The following is a 19,487-nucleotide window of genomic DNA, read 5'->3' on the forward strand; positions in this document are numbered from 1 at the left end:
TAACCTTAAAATAGCTCTGTCAAACAAAACACGAGTGCCAGGAGTTTCCTGCCATTCCCATAACTTCAAGCACATGATTTGCAGTTCATCCTGAATAACGATGTCAGAAATCTGCCAGGAAAGATCCCAACCCTGCTTCCAAGGTTGTTCCCTAACCAGCTGCAGCTGCTGAGCCACCCCAGCCTGCAGGGAATGCCCTTGGGCTTTGCAGGAGTTGTGTTAGCAAAGGGACACTTCAGGTGTTTGGGAGGAGAAAACCGTCTCTGGATCGGAATCTCGGGGCTGATTTATTGATTTTTGATCAATATTTGGCTCCATTTCGTGGCCCTAATGTGGCCCCAGTGCTGGTCTAGGCTCCCTGATGCCATCCCATTGCTAATTCCTTCAAACCAGCATCCCAAACCCACAGGAATTTTGGATTATTTATCCATATCTGGATTGGAGGCATCACTGAAAGCAGCCATCAGTCTGAATAGTGAGGTAAGAACTAAGAAAAGCAATTCCTTAGGCAGATCTTATTTAATTATTGGTATTTTTTAATCACAGAGTCCTAGAATGGTTTGGGTTGGGGAGGACATTAAAGATCATCTTATTCCAACCCCTGCCATAAGCAGGGACACCTTCCACTATCTATCATCATTACTATTATTATTATTATTATTATTATTATTATTATTATTATTATTATTATTATTAACCAGAGGTGCTGTGGGACTCTATAAATGTCATTCTGTCAAAGCACAGCATAATGAATTTTTTCCTTTTCTGCCTCTGCTTTCCCAGGGAGCCATTTCAACCCTGGCTGCCCCATGCCTTTAAAGGGGTGTCAAACAGCAGTAGCTTTTATTCCCCAGAACTTTTCCCTAAATTACACAGTGATGTGGAAGTCTGGGCAGTTCTCTTCTTTTTGCAAAGTGAAATGCAGCCCTCACGTTGCTGAAATATTATCATGAACCAGAGCCAGCGTGTTCCCATTTTCTAAGCAAGGCACAAGGGTTTTGCTCTTTGGAAAGTATGAGAGAATTTTATTCATCTGTTTGTTTTAAGGGAGCCCTGCCAAGTCCAAACCCTTTCATTTCATCCCGTGCGAAGCTGGAACACGAGGTGGGAACAAAACAGAATTTATTGAACGATGTACAAATAATTTACCCAGAGAGGGGGCACTGGGTGTGTGCATAGCCATGAAAATAATTAATTGATGCACCTAGTAATTAATGGCAAAGCTTCCCTGAGTGTGTTTCTTCTCTCAGCATCATTATGGACTCAACTCCCCTAAAGCAGCACCCTCCAGAACCCTGGGTTTAGGCTGGAAATTTGGAGGGGTGAGACTCCGGCGTTGAGCGGGAGCCTTTGGATGCAGCTCTGGAGAGGGACAGGAGTGTCCCCAGACCCAGGGTATCCCACTCCTGTCCTGCACTGCTGATTTTCCCTGCAAGAGAGGAGCAGAAAGCACTTGGTTGTGCTTTCACAGCCAAGGTCTTCAGGAGGGGATGAAAGTGGCTTTTGTTAAACTTAATGGCAGAGTTGATTAAAAAAAGCTCTGATTTTTCCCTTATTAAGGCGTAGTGTGATTCCACTGTTGGGCTTTAGGCACTGCCTTTTCCCATCAATCCATTTTTTTTCCCATCAGGACTCTGCTGTTGGATAGAAATTATTTAGATAAACAGCTCTGACTGGTTCAGTGCTATGCAAGGAGGTTGTTTTTTTTAAAGCAAGACAAAATGCCTTTCACTTTGTCAGTGAAAAAAATGTCTGCACAGTCCTCACCCAGAGCCAAAACTTTTCCATCTCCACTTGGTACATCTGGGAGATAATCCAGCATTTATTTGCTTTTGCTCTTCAGTTTGGTTAATTCCCATAAATCAACCTCCTCTGCATTTACACCTTAATCCACGCTGGCTTTTGGGACACTCAAAGCATTTGGGACTTTGTCTTGCCTTTTTCTCTTCTCTCCTTTGGCCATTTCTGCTTAGGATATCCAAATTAGTCCTGTATTTTTGATTCCTTCTTGCAAGGTATTCATTCAAATCCTTCTGAAAGCAAAAAGGGGAAAAGAGAGAAAGAGAGAGAGAAAGAGGAAGGAAGGAAGGAAGGAAGGAAGGAAGGAAGGAAGGAAGGAAGGAAGGAAGGAAGGAAGGAAGGAAGGAAGGAAGGAAGGAAGGAAGGAAGGAAGGAAGGAAGGAAGGAAGGAAGGAAGGAAGGAAGGAAGGAAGGAAGGAAGGAAGGAAGGAAGGAAGGAAGGAGAACAAAAGAAAAGAAAGAAAAAGAGAAAGAAAGAAAGATCCATGGGGCGTGGTAGAAATGACCACACAATGACACCATGTCTGGAATATGCATTTTTAATATATTGGATTGTAAAAATAAATCCAGCATGATCTCACGGGTTCAGTTTTTCTGTCAATATAGGAAATACTTCTAAATGAACTCACGTTAGAGCCTGGTTACAAAGCTTTGCTGAACTGAGTTCCTGGGCTCGTTGTTGGCATTTGCTGGAAATGCTGTTTAAATTGGGGCCATTTCTTGTCATTTAGAAAAAGACTGGCAAAGAAAATTCAGGATGTTGGGAAGTTTGACAGAGAACCCTGCAGAAATGGTTTGTGTTTAGGAACCAGTTGCAGAGGAGGTGGTACCACGGAGCCCCTCCAGGCTTAGTGGGAACCAGTAAAATAAATACTGCAAGCTGATGGTTAATGTTTCTCTGCTCTGCCAGCTTTGTGTGGGGATGCCCAAAAAGCTGCAGAGGCAGAAATTCTGCCCAGTTCCAGAAAGGTGCTGCACTGGGAAGTGGATCAGCCTCTGGATTCACTGCCAGGAGCAGCTGAGATAAAGAGATGGAATCAGAGAATGGAATTTTAAAGAGCTTTGGGCTGTGGACACCCTTCAAAGCTCTTTCTTCCTCGGTTTTGTGTGAACTTTGAGCAGTCAGATGCTCAAAGACACCTGAAGATGGTGTAAATTTAATCCTTGGTGCTGTTATTACATCAAGCCAGAGGTATTGTCATGGGGGGAACTGCAGCGAGATCCAAAGGCGATGGGCAATCTCCAAGATAAACATCCAGGCTGGAAATATTGACAGAGTGAAACAGAAAACAGAGTGGAAACCAAATCTGAAAAGAAATCGTCTTAAAGCCCTACAGTGCTGTATCATCTGTTGGTCACTCAAATCCAGCCCTTTGTCTTGTGCAGCTTCACCCAACACTCCCCGGGGCTTTGTGGGGTGCAGGCAGTGCAAGGAGCAGCACTGAGTTGTGGGGCAGCTCCCAGACCCCAAATCCTGTGCTGTGGTGAGGCTGGAATTGTTCCTGCAGGCTGCCATCCCTGTTTTCCACCTGCTGGCTGCTGCCCTCCCCACTTGAGCCAGAATTTGCACAAGGGATTAAGCCCATCCACAATCAGAAACGCCTCCAGGCTTGGACCGACTTCCAGTTCGTTAGGATTTAATCATTAGGATTTAAGCTGGTCTGTAAATGTTAACACATTCATTGCTGGATCAGGCCTAATTTACATCCTGCCGGAGCCAGAGGGACCCTTCCTTTCGCGGGATCAGGATCAGGAAGCAGATAACACATCCGAGAAGGGATGCGGTGATTCCTTACACAGAGCAGGTGAGGGATGCCAAACATGCACTGGGGGAAAGGAATGCGGGCTCAGCCTTGATCCCAAGAAACTGGAACTGTTTAAAGCCAAAAACTGATAATAGCTGCGTTTAAAGCCAAAAACCGATAGGTGTGTTTAAAACCAAAACCTGATCGCTGTGTTTGAAGCCAAACCTGATAATAGCTGAGCTCAAAGCCAAAGCGCTGCCAGGAGGCAGCAGGGGGTGGGGAATGTGTTTAAGATGCAGGAGCCCTTCATGCTTTCGTGGGTCCCGTGTCAGGCCAGGGCTCTGGATCTGGATGGGTTTGGCTGGAATGTCTGGAAAGCAGAGGGTGATCACCTCGGCAGGCATCTGTTCAGTGGGAAGGGGTCTCGGAAAGCTGTGGCTGCACCCCAAAACCGCTCTGTTGTGGGGAGCAGTGGCTCAGGGAGCTGCTGGTGAAGAGAGGAACCTCCCGGCCCTTCTTTTGTCCCTGTGAGCCCGGGAGCAGCTCTGGGAGCAGAGTCCAGGGGACCACGGAGTCTCAGGGTCCTCCTGTCATACCCTGGTGCTCCTCTTCCTTTCATTTGTTTCACCCATCTGCCCCATTACGGAGCTGATTTCCAAAACAATCCTAAGTAGTTCCTGCTCCTTATGAGCTACTAATCCCCCGTTTTCCCTGTGTGAATTCCGCTGGATGCAGCCCCAGGGCAGAGCTGGTGGCATCCTGGCCCTTCCTCTTTACTCTCATCTTCCCCTCCTGAGATTATCTGCACAATCCTGCTCCTCAGGGCATTCCCAGCCAGGTGAGCTGGTGTCCCTGCTCACTCCCAGTCCTTACTCCGCGTCCTTCCCTTCAAAGGGGAGCCTTTCTAGAGTGAAATTCCATAATAAATTTAGCCTGGAGCAAAGGAGGCTCAGGGGGGACCTTGTGGCTCTGCACAAGTCCCTGACAGGAGGGGGCAGCCGGGGGGGTCGGGCTCTGCTCCCAGGGAACAGGGACAGGAGGAGAGGGAACGGCCTCAGGCTGGGCCAGGGGAGGCTCAGGGTGGATATTGGGAAATCTGCTTTACAGAAAAGGTACTCAGACATTGGCACAGTGCTGAGTCCCCATCCCTGAAGGGATTTAAAATCCCTGTGGATGTGGCTCTTGGGGACAGAGGGCAGTGGTGGCCTTGGCAATGCTGGGGAATGGTTGGACTCGATCTTAGCGGGCTTTTCCAACCTTAAAGGATTTTATGATGCTATAATTATGCAAAAATTATAAATGATTAATTAATGATATCCTATCTGGGCGTTTAGTGATGAGGAGATGAACTGAACCCCAGAGCCTGCAGTCGCTGTTGGGGTTTTTCAGCTCAGGTTTCAGCTTTTCTGTTCAAGAACCAACAGAATAAAAACATTTTCACCAGAGCTGGTTCCATGCAGGAACCCAAGGATGTGGTTGAGTGTCCCTGCTTGCATCTCAGGGTTTCTTTGTCGGCTGAACACTTGAGGCACCTCAACCTTCCCTCGGGCTGTTGTTAATGAAGGGTTTAATTGGCAGTTCAAGGCCGTGCTTTTGCAACCCAGCTTCCAGTGTGCTTGGGAACATCTTGGGACCATCATCCAGTGAAACCTGGACCCTTTCCCACTGATTTCCCCATGGTGGGATGTCCATGGAGGAGGTTTCCATCTCTCCCACCCCTCTTTCCCACCCCTCTGTCTTCACTCTCATAAATTATGCGCTTAATCCCTGGGGATTGGCTTCTCCCCGTGAACGCTGCGTGAATCCCGGGACGCTGCTCTGGTAGCCCGGCAGTGCCCGGAGGTGTCTGGGGTGTCCTGGAAGGCGATCCCAGCGCTTCTTCCCACTAATCCCATTAGCTGGCGCTGGCCGCGGTGACAGGGCACTGGGAGCGGCCCTGGCTCTCTAAGGCAGCGCACAATGAACGGGCGACTTCAAAGAGCCCCCATGGAATTTGCATTTCCAAGCTCTCACAGCCGAGGTCTTCAGGAGGGGATGAAAGTGGCTTTTGTTAAACTTAATGGCAGAGTTGATTAAAAAAAGCTCTGATTTTTCCCTTATTAAGGCGTAGTGTGATTCCACTGTTGGGCTTTAGGCATCTGGGGGAGGGAGAATTCCGCACACAAAGGAAGTAACCTGTTCCCTACCCGGCTGTCATCATCCCTAGGGATATTCCAGTATCATTTATCCGAATTTGAGAGCCATAGAGGAGCTGTCCGGGCTGGGCATGAATAACAAAGAAAATATCAGCAAATTTTCATTAAGCACCTCCTTTTCCTGGGACCTCAGCAGAGCCGAGGTGTCTGTCCAGAAAATCCATCCCGAAAATCTCAGTGCAAAATATAGGAGTTTAAAGGGCTGATTCATGCAGTTGGGATTTCAGGGATCATGTACTAAAACCCCTCCTCCAAACCCCCCAAAAACTCCCTGTTCAGTGCTGATTATTCAAAATACCCAGGGACTGCCCTGGTCTTCAGAGCTTCAGTAATTTCCTTTCCTTGCTTTGTTTGAAGAACATTGGCAAATAATTTCCCATCTGGATTTCTGTATTAAATATCTCCTATATTGCCTAAAAGAAAGCACCTAATGAAAGAAATGTGTCTGTTGAACTCCTGTCTCAGCTTTGGGTCTGTCTTAGCACTAAATGTTACCACACACGGAAGATTGAGCAAACATTTCCTCTTTCCAGGGTATCAGTGCTGGCAGAGGTTGGATTTTCTATATACACTTTAAATTCTGCTTGCATGACTCTTCCTGCTGTGTTTATCAATATTAAGGAGGAGCTTGGTTCAAAAATAGAAAACTATGTGTTAGCTGCTTTAAATAAACATAAATCCCGTTTTTCCAGGCCGTTTATATTTCTCTTCTAATCAAGGCTGGGTGTAGGTCTGAGCAGAGCCTTGAGAGCACTCATTTCATACAACATTCATGTGTATTTTGGCTAAGCTGAAATGCCACTTTTTACCAGGCAGATGAAGGGGGTGTATTTAAACAAACAAACATTCAAGATCTTGTTGAATAGAAGGAAATAATCCTGTTTGTTTTCAATATTTTACAGTCACAACTTTATGTTTCTGGCTGATTTCAGGGATGAGTATGAGGAGGATGGGTTTTGCCAGCCTTATAGGGGCATCGCCTGCGCCCGCTTCATTGGGAACAGAACCATCTACATGGAGTCCTTGCACATGCAGGGGGAGATAGAAAATCAGATTACAGGTGGGTAAAAATACCTTGGCTGCTTCCCCCACTGAGCTGTCTGCTCCCAAAAAGCTGCTGGAGTTTTATAAACAGCAATGTTATTTTTCTTTGGTCTTTATTCCCTCTTGCCACGAGCTCATCCAGGTGTCTCTGCTGCTCCAGCTGCCCCCAGAACACCTAAAAACCTGATTTTTCAAGGAGAAGGGGCTATGTGTTTACAGCCCCTGGGAGACTCAGTGCTGCTGTTATCCCAGCAAGTTTTGAAAGCAAAGGGGGGCCTGCTTCAGTTGATTTTAGGTGCCTGCAATAATTTAGGTGCTGGGAAAGGCTGCATAAATAATCCAGCAGGTAGAGGTTTTCCTTTGGATTTAGGGAAGAACCAGTTACCATTATTTTTGAGGGATGTGCTGATGGGGTTGATGAATTCACAGACATCATAGATATCATGATATTCTCTAGTTTTTATATAAATTAACTTGGCCTGATCCTCTCCCTGGTAATCATCTCTATATTCAGATTTTTTCCTTGCTGTCAGAATATCCCAAATTTCTCTTCTCCCTTTGTCCCCAAACACTGTCAGCATTGCAAAAAAAGGCTTCTTCATTGCCCCAGCAAAGGCAATGTGCAGCTACCAGTTCATAATCTTCCAGCATTTTGTTAGAAAAGTTATTTGGGATTGTATGAAAGTTGTCACCTTCCACGAGGGAACCGGTGCTGTCACCCTGCAGGAATTTGGGGTTTACCTGTTGGGCTTCCAAATACTACATGAATTTGTAAATTATTCTAAGTTATTTGGGAGAAAAAAAAGGAATAATTAAAGGAATAATTAAGTTTAGGGGTTGGGTAATGACCTTAGCATTAATCCCATGTTGAAAACCTGATGTGTTTTCCTTCTCAGTGGAATCAGCATCGTTAATGACTTCCAGTGTAATTAGTGCTGTGCATTCCTGTTCATCACCTGAACAGCTGCAGTGGGAAGTGAGGGTTACACTGGGAAGGCAACAGCACAGGAATAACATTCCCAAATCAAATCCTTGTGTGTGTTTTCCAGCTGCCTTCACCATGATCGGCACCTCCAGCCATTTGTCGGACAAGTGCTCCCAGTTTGCCATCCCCTCCCTGTGCCACTACGCCTTCCCCTACTGTGACGAGACCTCCTCGGCTCCCAAGCCTCGGGATCTGTGCCGGGATGAGTGTGAGATCCTGGAAAACGTCCTGTGCCAGACCGAGTACATTTTTGCCAGGTCTAATCCCATGATCCTGATGAGGTTGAAGCTGCCCAACTGCGAAGATCTGCCCCAGCCCGACAGCCCTGAGGCTGTCAACTGTATCCGGATTGGGATTCCAATGGCTGATCCCATAAATAAAAGTAAGTGAAAAATGTCTGTTTCTCCATGGAAAAGGTACTGCTGTGCCAGGATTGGCTGGAAGGGCTCGTGCATCCCAGCTGGAGCCAGTGCTGGGCTTTGACAGCTCGCAGGTGAATTTCCCAGCTGCAGCATTTCCCCCAGCTTGTCCAGCAGGGGTGGGAATTCTGAAGGATTTTTTCAGGAATTCTGAAGGATTTTTTCAGGAATTCTGAAGGATTTTTCCGGGTCTTTTCTAATTAATACGGGGTAGAAAACTATGGATGCTGAGGAACATGGGTGGCTTCATCCTCCCTGCCTCCTTCATCCTCCTCCCACCTCAGCCTCACATGCTCTGGCAGCACCACGGCTGCAGGGTGGGGATGCTTGTCAGGAGGAACATTTGTAGGGCTGGATCTATGGCTGTCCTGCATAAGCCAGCCTAATTTTAGGCTCTGGCTAAGCCCACTCTTTGATCAGGCTGGGCTGCAGCCTGTTCCAAACACTTCCATATCTGAACAGTCAAATATAAAACATGGCTCCCACAAGTTCTCCACCTTCCTATGAAAATAAGGGCTGCAGTTCAGGTTCCCACTGGAGTTTTGACTTCCTTTGTGTATCCTATATTAAAAACGCTTGGCAGAAGCTCTTTTCATTCCAGGAGCATAAGCTTTAAATCCTCCCAGGAATGTGAATGCAAAGCAGGCCCAGCCTTGCAGCCGCAGCAAACTGGGAGCCCACGCTCCCCAACTGGGCCAGCAGGAGTTTGCTGGGAGATGCCAACAGCTCATCCCCGTGGATGCTGCATCCACCACTGACCGTGGCTTTGGCTTTTGGTTGTCTTTGCAGATCACAAGTGCTACAACAGCACGGGCGTGGATTACCGGGGCACGGTGAGCGTGACGCGCTCGGGGCGGCAGTGCCAGCCCTGGAACTCGCAGTACCCCCACACCCACACCTTCACTGCTGCCAGGTACCCCGAGCTCAACGGGGGCCACTCCTACTGCAGGAACCCTGGAAACCAGAAGGATGCCCCGTGGTGCTTCACCTTGGATGAGAACTTCAAGTCAGAGCTCTGTGATGTCCCGGCCTGCGGTAATGCCTGACCCGGGTTGGGTTTGAGCTGGGGGCAAAAAGGGGAAGGGTTTGGTCACATCGTGGGAGAAGAGTGCACAAAGTGTCTTCTGTAAATCCCTAATAACAGAGGTGCAGGAAAGGCTGGCTGGCCCTGCTCCGAGGAGACCTTTGAGCACTTGCTGCCCCTGCAGTGACAAAGTGGTGGCATGAAAATAATTTCCTGGGGAATGGCTGTGCACTGCCAGCTGAAGTGTTCCTGACTTTCCAGGTTGTTGTTCCAATCAATACAACTCCTTAGGCCAAATTAAATCGTAGAAACATAGAAATGTTTAGGTTGGAAAAGCCCTCTGAGGTCATCAAGTCCAACCACCCCCAGCACTGCCAAGGCCACCACTGACCCTCGTCCCCAAGTGCCACATCCACACAGCTGTTAAATCCCTTTTTAAGTCCCTTTTAAGACCCCACCACTGCCCTGGGCAGCTGTGCCAGGGCCAGACACCCCTTTCAGTGAAGAAATTTTCCCTGATGTCCACTCTGCCCCTCCCCTGGCCCAGCCTGAGGCCGTTCCCTCTCCTCCTGTCCCTGTTCCCTGGGAGCAGAGCCCGACCCCCCCGGCTGCCCCCTCCTGTCAGGGACTTGTGCAGAGCCACAAGGTCCCCCCTGAGCCTCCTTTGCTCCAGGCTGAGCCCCTTTCCCAGCTCCCTCAGCTGCTCCAGCCCCTTCCCCAGCTCCGTTCCCTTCCCTGGACACGCTCCAGCCCCTCCATGGCTTTCTTCTTGTGAGGGGCCCAAAAACAGGGAGAGGGTTTGAGATGCACATGATAGAGCCCAGACTGTCTGCCTTCCCCCTGATCTACCCTTTCAGTAAGAACATAATTTAGATCCCATTTTGGCATCGATTCCCATCTTTCCATTAATTGAAAAAGACTTTGGAGCAGACTCAGAACATGTCTCGCTGCAGGAATGTTCATAACCATAACCAGAAAAAATTTAATTTGGTTCTGGCTATGGAGCAGGGACATCAAAGGTATCCCCTTTCCAAGGGGAAAGGTAAATGTTACTGTGACAACTTGAAGGCAACATCAAATTTTGTGTGAAACTTTGAATTTCCATAACATTTCTGGGTGCATTTCTGGCATGTCCACACAAATAGCTGCACTTTTTCTTGGCCTGTTATCAATACTGTTATTTCTACATGCAGATAAAACAATCAGGACCCATTTGTTCAGGTCTTCCACTCGCTTCCCCTGGGTCTCTGAAAAGCAGAATCAAATGAGAGCTGAGTCTCCCTTTTTGCTCATTTTGCAAACCCTAAATGCAGCCAGGGCAGTTCTGTAAACACAAACTTCAGCTGCAGCTCAGAGCACCTGGCAATGTCACCTCTGTTTTTTAAACAAGGCCTGAGCTGTGTTGGCAGTGCTGGTTTAAGAGTTGGACTTGCTGATCTCTGAGGGCTTTTCCAACCTCAACAATTCTGTGATTTCCCCCACACTTTTTGAGTCCTGTATCTCTTCTGCTGTTATTTCAACAGAAATAACCAAAAACTATTCTGAAGATTCTTGTGCCAGTCCCCTCTAGGTGGGCTCTGAGATGCCAAGCCTGCCTCAGGCTCCTGATCTGGGATACCAGGACACTTTTGGAGCCAAAGTCTCTGATTTTCAAGCTTTGCTTGATAATTTATAACTGAGATAAGGGCTGCCCTGGAGAATTCCTGACAAAGGTTTTAATTGCCAAAACCTCTCACTGCTGCCTTAAATGGTACCCGTTGTTCCGTGGCTTTATTATTCTAACTACAGACAGAGCTGGGTCAGGTGAGCAGTAATTGAATTGTTAAGTGCTAATCTGCATATTAAAACCAGAATACCGTGTGGGACTCCCATTCTGCCGGTTTTGCACTGGCTGAAAGAGCCATTTCAGGCCCAGTTTAATCAGTATTGTGCATTCTGCCTCACCAGGACATGCCTAGATGGGAAATGGATTTAATTAGGGTGGCTCCCAAGAAGCCCATTAACCTAATGAGGCTTCACGGCGGGGGCTGCTACTTAATAAGAATAATAATTGCCTTTGACTGGAATAGCTCAGGTGATGAACTGGTGCCCAGGTCTCCCTCTGCCTCGTGCTGCTGCTTTCTTTTCCTTTCTTCAACTGTATCTCACAAGCTGTGAGAGATTGGTTTCATCAAAGTTTGTCAGCCTGATTGCGGGAAGATGTGAAACACGGGGTAATTCGAGCATGAGGCTTAGCAAAGCCAAGCCTAAGACGGTTTGGAAGGACAGGGGAAGGGCAGTGTGTGAATCCCTGCCTCTCTGGGAGCAGGGAAAATGTCATGGGGACGGTGCTTTAGTCATCTCCTGTTTCCCAAAGGCTGTAGGAATATTTGGGCTACCTCTCCTCTCAATTAAAAACCCGATGACACGACTTAATCGGAAAGGAATGATCAGAGAGGAGCGTGGGGGGAGCAGAGGATGGGTGAGCCTGAAAGAGGAGAGGGGTTATGCAAAGTGCCATGCAGAGCCATTTGAACTTTGCCTCTGCCACAATTTGAGTCAAGCCCAAGCTTCAGATCAAGTTCATGTTTAATGAAGTGCATAAAAGAGATCTGTGTGGGCCGCTAAGCACTTGTACAAATCCAGCCTGGAAAACACAGACAAACAAACTGGAGTGACCCTGCAGGGATAATAAAACATCCCCCGTCCTCCCAGACTCCCCAAGGCTGCCTCAGGCATTGCCAATGCCCTCGGAAACAGCCAGGGCGGCCTGGGCTCCCGGGATCCTCCAAGTTCCCCTGTAGTGAGTGTGTTAATCCGGGTGTAATTCCAGCCTAAACCTTGGGAATGCTCCCGGGAAATGGCAGAGCAGGGCAGGCGTCAGTGTCGCTGTGCCCGGAGCATTCGGGATGGGGGATCTGTCCTTCTGCCTGAGCTCCTCCCAAAGCCTCTCCCCTCTCCTGCTGCTTTTCCCTCCGAGCAGCGTTCCCTGGGAAGCCAGAGCCAGCCAGGGGGATGCAGTGCTGGATATTCTAGGCAATGCAAAGAGGGGATCATGTTCCTAAAATTAATGGCTGGGAAGAGCCCTGGGAGGGAGCAAGGATTGCAGGGAGCCTTTGGACTGTGTTACACCATCCTCCTTCACAACTCTTCTGGATCCTTCCTTTTCACCCCTGCTCCAGCTTCCCTGGTGCTGTTCTGCTTGTAGGAACTGTTCCTTTTTTCACTTCCCTCTGCTCGTATCCATTCATTTTTGCTGGAAAGGGATTGGTTGAACCTTTAAAGGGAGGCAGCTGCCAGAGTGTTCTCCTTTAAATTGTCTTAAACCAAGACACAAAATAAGGAGTTTGTGTTCCCACCAGAGCTTTTCTTGGAATCATGGAATGGCCTGGCATGGAAGGGACCTTCAAAATCATTTTGTTCCAACTCCCTGCCATGGGAAGGGGCACCTCCCACAAGCTTCTTCCATAAGGTGTTTTAGAAATTCACTTTTCTGTGGATCTGTGTTAGGCCATGACTTCATTTCACCTCAAGCAAAGTCCACCTCACAGCATTCCACTGTGTCCTGCCCATCAGTACCTTTGACCTTACAGGGACAGTTTGTTACTCCACTAAATAATTTTTTCTTTTAATATTAATAAAATGAATCAGCATTCAAGGTGGATTTCAGCAAGATAAAATGGATGTTTTATTCTTTTTAACACTTCTAGTTGGCCCAGGGATGTGTTTGTCTCTGTGGGATGCTTCATTCATGGTTGGTTTTTTTTCTTTCTGAACCAGATTACAAGGATTCCAAGGAAAAGAATAAAATGGAAATCCTGTACATCCTGGTGCCAAGTGTTACCATTCCCCTGGCCATAGCCTTGCTCTTCTTCTTCATCTGCATCTGTCGCAACAACCAGAAATCCTCATCCCCTCCGGTCCAGAGGCAGCCGAAGCACGTCCGGGGGCAGAACGTGGAGATGTCCATGCTCAACGCCTACAAGCCAAAGGTAATCCCAGATTTCTGCCTCCACACTCGCTGTCTCCACAGGCAGGGAGGGAAATGTGTCAAACAACTCAGCACTGAAATATTCAGGTGGTTTCCAGCCTGTGATTTCTGTGATTTTTGTGAGGGTTTTCTCAGCAGCAGCAGCAGCGTGTGCTGGACCAAGGGGGTAATTCCCTGTGTGTCCATGTCCCTGGAGAAATGATGGAGTTTTTGTGGGATAAAGCAAGGAACCCCTTCCTGAAGCATCTCTTAAAACATCTCATTTAAGTGAAAGAGTAATGTAGGTAAAGATGTGATTCAGCATTTCCCCAGGAGAGCTTCTCATGGCTCTGCTCTGTTTATCTGTCACCTTTCGCTCAGCTGACATCACTTCTGGAAAGATTTGTTCCTTGGTTTTTCAGGTTTATCCTTTCAGTTAAAAGGAGAAATGACCAAAACAGCCCCAAAGCTCTGCCTGCAGCTCTGGCCAGCCCAGCTCCTGTTTGGCTTCACCACAGCCCCACATTCAGGAAGAATTTTAAAAAATCATTTAGATTTAAGAATGATCAACCTCGTGCTCCTGATTTCCTGAGTGGGACGTGCAGACCTGGCTGTGTCACCCAGGGCAGGGCTGGAAGTTCCTCCTGCCATCCACAGGCACAGGAATGCCCTGGAAGAGCATTTCCCTTGTGTTTCACACCATGCCAAGGCTCTTGATCCTCGTGGGTCCCTTCCAACTCAGGATATTTTCTGGCTCTTCAAGAACTTGATGGGTTTTGTTCTTTTGAAGCACTTCAGAGAGAAAATCTCTGTCTCAGTCCCACACACACTGGCCTGGTGAATTTATCTTCCTTTTCCTTGGAAGTTCCCAATTCCAACTTTCCTGTACAGCTTGGAGTAACTTTATCTCAAAATGTTGGTAGCAGTGCAAAAAACATTTAACAAGTCAGTGTCTAAACCACATCCTGCATCCAACCTCCTGGAATATTTTGTTAAATTTGGGATTGCTTCTTGCTCCCTGCTGGGAATTTGGGGTGCAATCCTGGCTAAACTGGAGATAATGGGAATCTCAGCATCCTTTTATTGAGGATGCAATTCCCACCTTTCCTGCTGGCACACACAGCACAGGGAAGCAGAAATGCCTGGATATTATTGCAAATATTGACCAGTCTCCTTCCTTTCAATTTGCAAGTCATGTGCTGCAAGAATATTTTCATTTTATTTCTGCTAATTCGGGATTTTCCCACTGGGAAAGCCAGCTCTCCCCGTCCCCAGTGTTTTGATCGCCTTTCAAACAATATTTTCAAGGAAAGGAAGTGGAATCCTATTTTTAAATCACGTAGCCAGCTATGATGTCAGCTTTGGGTGAAAACAAATCTAAGCTTCAAGCTCCCACTGAGGCAGTTGTTTGCTTGGATAAACAGGAATGTTAGCATTTCCTCCAGTTTTAAGGGGTTTTAATTGCCTTCAGAAATACAATAAATTAAGGATGTCTTGTCATGGAGCTGAAGAAGAGGTGGAAGGGGTGGGTTTCCCTCTCCCTTTCCCCTGACCTGCTGCCTCTTGTGTATTTTACACTTCCCTACCTTTGGAACGCCCGTGTGTGACAAATACTTGTCAAACAAAAGCCGAGCAGATTTACAACTGCTTCTCTCCGAACGAGCCCTTCCTGCCAAAACTTTATGACTTCATTTTCTTCCCCAGTTTTCCACTCCGTTGATTCAAACAGACGGACCCAGGCTCAGGTCAGACAGAGGTCATTTCACTTTCATTACTAAAATATAATTTACAATATGCCAGACCTAAACAAGTTTTAGCCTAAAGGATTTGGGTAATATAAACCATCTGTTCCTCAACAATATAGCTAATTTCCTGCCATCATTGGGCAGTCTACTGGGCTGCCTGCTTAAATGGCTGTTTTTTTATTATTATTATCATAATCATTATTATGATTATTAATGCAGTGTTTGTCTGAAAGTCAGAGTGATCAATACAGTTAGAATTAATTCATGCTAAAAGGGCTTTTTTCTGTGATTATTTGAAATGTCAGTTCTTTTCCCACATTGCCACTGGAAAGCTGCCCTTGCATGATTTCAGGAATGCCAATGCCAATGTTTACACTCATTTACAGAGCCTAGATCCCAAACTCATTAACCTTAAATTACTACCTGTGGCTTTACTGAGGGTCCTAAATGAGTGGGTTTGGGTGTTACAAGCACAAGTGGAAGTTGGGAATAATACGGTTTCTTTATGGCCCAGGAGTGAATATCTGCACTCCAAAGGGCAATAAATGTTTAAAAGGTTTGCTTTTCTCCTTTGGCCACTCTCGGGGTTTCAGGATGGAACAGAAATAGTGGGAACAGAAACAGGCTCTGCTGTACCTGGAAGGGTTAATAGCAAAGTCAAGGCAGAATTGGCTACAAGGCCGTGGTTTTAAAACAAAATAATTTTTTTCCTGCTAAAATTCCAGGCCCTGGCCCATAAAACACTTCAGCATGGACCTCTTAGAGCATGGGAATTGCCTCAATTCCTGAAATTAGTCACATTCAATTGGAAGTACAGAAATGCCCAAGGCCAAATGCTGAGATGCTGATGGCTCCTGTGTATATTTGGGTCCAGTTCTTGTTGTATCTGACCTTGTGGAGAGGATGGAAAGGAATTCTTTTTGTTACTTTTTGGAGCATGGTGATCCCGTTTGGATCCTGGTGTCCCTCGGGTGGGATCATTGCTCCTGTGCCCGTCTCCTTGGCTCCCGTGCCCGTCTCCTTGGCTCCCACACATCCTGCACCAAGAGGTTTCACTTAAAAAAGGCTGGTTTCGGTCCTGATGTGTTATTGCTGTTTCTCTCACAGAGTAAAGCCAAGGAGCTGCCCCTCTCCGCCGTTCGCTTCATGGAGGAGCTGGGGGAATGCGCTTTTGGCAAGATCTACAAGGGCCACCTCTACCTGCCGGGCATGGACCACGCCCAGCTCGTGGCCATCAAGACCCTGAAGGACTTTAACAACCCCCAGCAGTGGGCGGAATTCCAGCAGGAAGCGTCCCTCATGGCCGAGCTGCACCACCCCAACATCGTGTGCCTGCTGGGCGTGGTGACGCAGGAGCAGCCCGTGTGCCTCCTGTTCGAGTACATGAACCAGGGCGACCTGCACGAGTTCCTGGTCATGCGCTCGCCGCACTCCGACGTCGGCTGCAGCAGCGACGAGGACGGCACGGTCAAGTCCAGCCTGGACCACGGCGACTTCCTGCACATCGCGGTGCAGATCGCGGCCGGCATGGAGTACCTGGCCGGACACTTCTTCGTCCACAAGGACCTCGCCGCCCGCAACATCCTGATCGGGGAGCAGCTCCACGTGAAGATCTCCGACCTGGGGCTGTCCCGGGAGATCTACTCGGCCGATTATTACAGGGTGCAGAACAAGTCCCTGCTGCCCATCCGCTGGATGCCCCCCGAGGCCATCATGTACGGCAAGTTCTCCTCCGACTCGGACATTTGGTCCTTCGGAGTGGTTTTGTGGGAAATATTCAGCTTCGGCCTCCAGCCGTATTACGGATTCAGCAACCAGGAGGTGATCGAGATGATCCGGAAGCGCCAGCTGCTGCCGTGCTCCGAGGACTGTCCCCCCAGGATGTACAGCCTGATGACGGAGTGCTGGCACGACCTGCCCTCCCGCAGGCCGCGCTTCAAGGAGATCCACGCGCGGCTGCGCTCCTGGGAGGGCCTCTCCAGCCACACCAGCTCCACAACCCCCTCGGGCGGCAACGCCACCACCCAGACCACCTCCCTGAGCGCCAGCCCCGTCAGCAACCTCAGCAACCCCAGGTATCCCAACTACATGTTCCCGGCGCAGGGAATCCCCCAGGGCCAGATGGCGGGGTTCATGGGGCCGCCCTTAGCTCAGAACCAGCGCTACATCCCCATCAACGGATACCCCATCCCGCCGGGATACGCCGCCTTCCCCGCCGCCCACTACCCCCCGCAGGGCCCTCCCCGCGTGATCCAGCACTGTCCCCCTCCCAAGAGCCGCTCCCCCAGCAGCGCCAGCGGCTCCACCAGCACGGGCCACGTCACCAGCTTGCCGTCGTCGGGATCCAACCAGGAGGCCAACATTCCCTTGCTATCCCACATGGCCATTCCCAGCCACCCGGCGGGGATGGGTATGACAGTGTTTGGCAATAAAACTCAGAAACCCTACAAAATTGACTCCAAGCAGTCCTCCCTGTTGGGAGACTCCAGCATCCACGGACCCAGCGACTCCGTGATTTCGGCGGAATTGTAAATAGGTGAGGCCTTTGTAAATAGCGCTCTTGGCGACGCAGACTCGGAAGTGGTAGGAAAGATTTTTTTTCTATTCAAATATTTTATTAAAGATCCTTCTGGTTGTTGGACAGACATTGCAGCAAAGTGTCTTCTGTGAAGTTGCACTGCTCGCCAGGATGGGCAGGCACAACCAGACAGATCCTCATGGTGGGAATCCTCAGCCTTGGCCACGTTTCTCCAAGTGCCACCGACAATTCAAAGAGGGAATTTGAGGGGGTTTTTAAAATAAGAACATTTTAACCAACGCTTTTTCACAGCTTTTTAAACCTCCGGCGTGGTTTAAATCACAGGAACTTTTTTTTAATACTGAAAACCATATTTTAATATTTGTCTCTTTTTTTAGGAGATGCAAAGATTCGGAGATCTGGGTGTGCAATTTCAGTGCCAATAGGGAAAATATCTGTAAATTTTGCAGTCGAGGGTTGTGTGTCAAATATGTGATCTGAGAGCTGAATAAATTACTTCAGGTGGGATTTTGGTCTTTGGTTTAGTCAGGAGTCTGAGCTCAGATTCAGACCAAAAAATGTCATTTATGAGACAGCACAAATGCTCGAGTTATCAGCTTGCAGTCTACAAACCTCATCTGCTGCTGGCTGCTAAGGACAGCTGGAGTTCTTAAGGAATTGCCTTAAAGGAAATGAAATTAAAGGGCTTTAATTTCAGAACCTGAATCAACTTCTTCAGAGCTAACATTTCATGATCTAGTCGCTCAAGCAGGAATTTTATATCCTTTTGTTGCTATGCAACTGTGTAATGGAAAAGCGCCAAACCACAGTTTTGTATATGACAATCAGTTTTCCCAGGAATATTTATTGTGTCATTTCAGTGACTCTGACTCCAGTAACCCTGGAAAAAGGGAGACTCACATTCCATCAGGCAGCAAATCCATCGATAGCAATTGTGTCTAATAATGTGAATTAGTGCTGATTTTCCACTTAGAAATGCACCATTTGTGTCATTAAAATACCCATTCAGGTAGAACCAATCGAGATTCTTCATTTGAAACCACTTTAATGAGTTACACACGTGCTGTGTACGGTACATTTTCCACAGACTCTTTTTTTGTACTGAATAATATTTTTATTGTCCACAAAAACCAATCTTTTGCTCAGTTGACAATGTTGTATAATAGGACTTTATTTTTATCTTTTTGCACAAAAGTGTGATGATGTTTTTTGTACAGCAGAAGTGAAAATACATCTCTGCATTTTATGTCTTGGGCTGTTTCTTTTGATTTTTACCCTGATGTAGATGTTCCTGAAATATATTATGGTGATACTCAGCCACTACCTTATACAAATATCTTTCTTTGTTTTCACTGCATGCGTTTAATCACTGTATTACCTGATGATTGAGTTATTAATTATGGGCATTTCAATTAGGCAAGCATGAAAAAAAATGTAATAACAAAGGCTATTTTATAATTGAGATACGTGCATTTTTGTATTTCACGTGCCAGAGATGATATTAAACACTGATTATTTTATGCTGCTGTTTATTAAAACATTGTTTTACCATAAACACGCCGGCATTTCCTCCATCCTGAAATGGCTGAAGGACGTGGAAGGATCTCCCTCCCCTGGCTCCCAGTTACCAGGGAAGTTGAGTTGGTATCAACCAAGCATCCTTGGCTTTAATTAGGAATTAGGAATAACCTAATCCTTAAGGAGCAGCAGTGGGATCATAAAATATTCCCTCACACACTTTGTGGTTTTATGTTCAAACCACTCACGGCTCAGTTTGAGGTTTTTCCTTTATTTCAAAGCTGGGTCCTTAAGGTTAAAGTATTTTTAGATGTGAACCAGCTCTGAACGACACACCTGGAAAGCTTTGGAAGGACCTCTCCCTGCCCTGCCTCTCAGCAGGGAAAATCTGGGAATTCTGAGGCTGAAATCACAGTGTGGCCTCACACCTGATGCACAGGGAGGTAACAAAGACAGGCAGGACCTCCTCAGGGAGAGATGAGAGGGTTATCTAAAGAAACTGATGAGGTAATGTGGAAAATAAA

The 19,487-nt window shown here is 47.4% G+C and overlaps 1 protein-coding gene across 2 annotated transcripts in view; it reads left to right on the plus strand.

Moving 5' to 3' along the window:
- ROR1 (receptor tyrosine kinase like orphan receptor 1) overlaps window positions 1–18,691 on the plus strand; it is a 147,620-nt gene extending 128,929 nt beyond the window's left edge. For both annotated transcript variants that reach the window (XM_069023613.1, XM_069023614.1), the window contains exons 5-9: window positions 6,673–6,800; window positions 7,834–8,151; window positions 8,978–9,223; window positions 12,972–13,183; window positions 16,014–18,691. In XM_069023613.1, coding sequence (XP_068879714.1) covers window positions 6,673–6,800; window positions 7,834–8,151; window positions 8,978–9,223; window positions 12,972–13,183; window positions 16,014–17,438 — 2,329 coding nt within the window. In that variant the 3' untranslated portion in view covers window positions 17,439–18,691. The remainder of the gene's footprint in view (window positions 1–6,672; window positions 6,801–7,833; window positions 8,152–8,977; window positions 9,224–12,971; window positions 13,184–16,013) is intronic.
- Window positions 18,692–19,487: the final 796 nt, after the last annotated feature.

This window comes from Aphelocoma coerulescens, chromosome 8 (genome assembly GCF_041296385.1).
Source record: "Aphelocoma coerulescens isolate FSJ_1873_10779 chromosome 8, UR_Acoe_1.0, whole genome shotgun sequence".
NCBI lineage: Eukaryota > Metazoa > Chordata > Aves > Passeriformes > Corvidae > Aphelocoma > Aphelocoma coerulescens.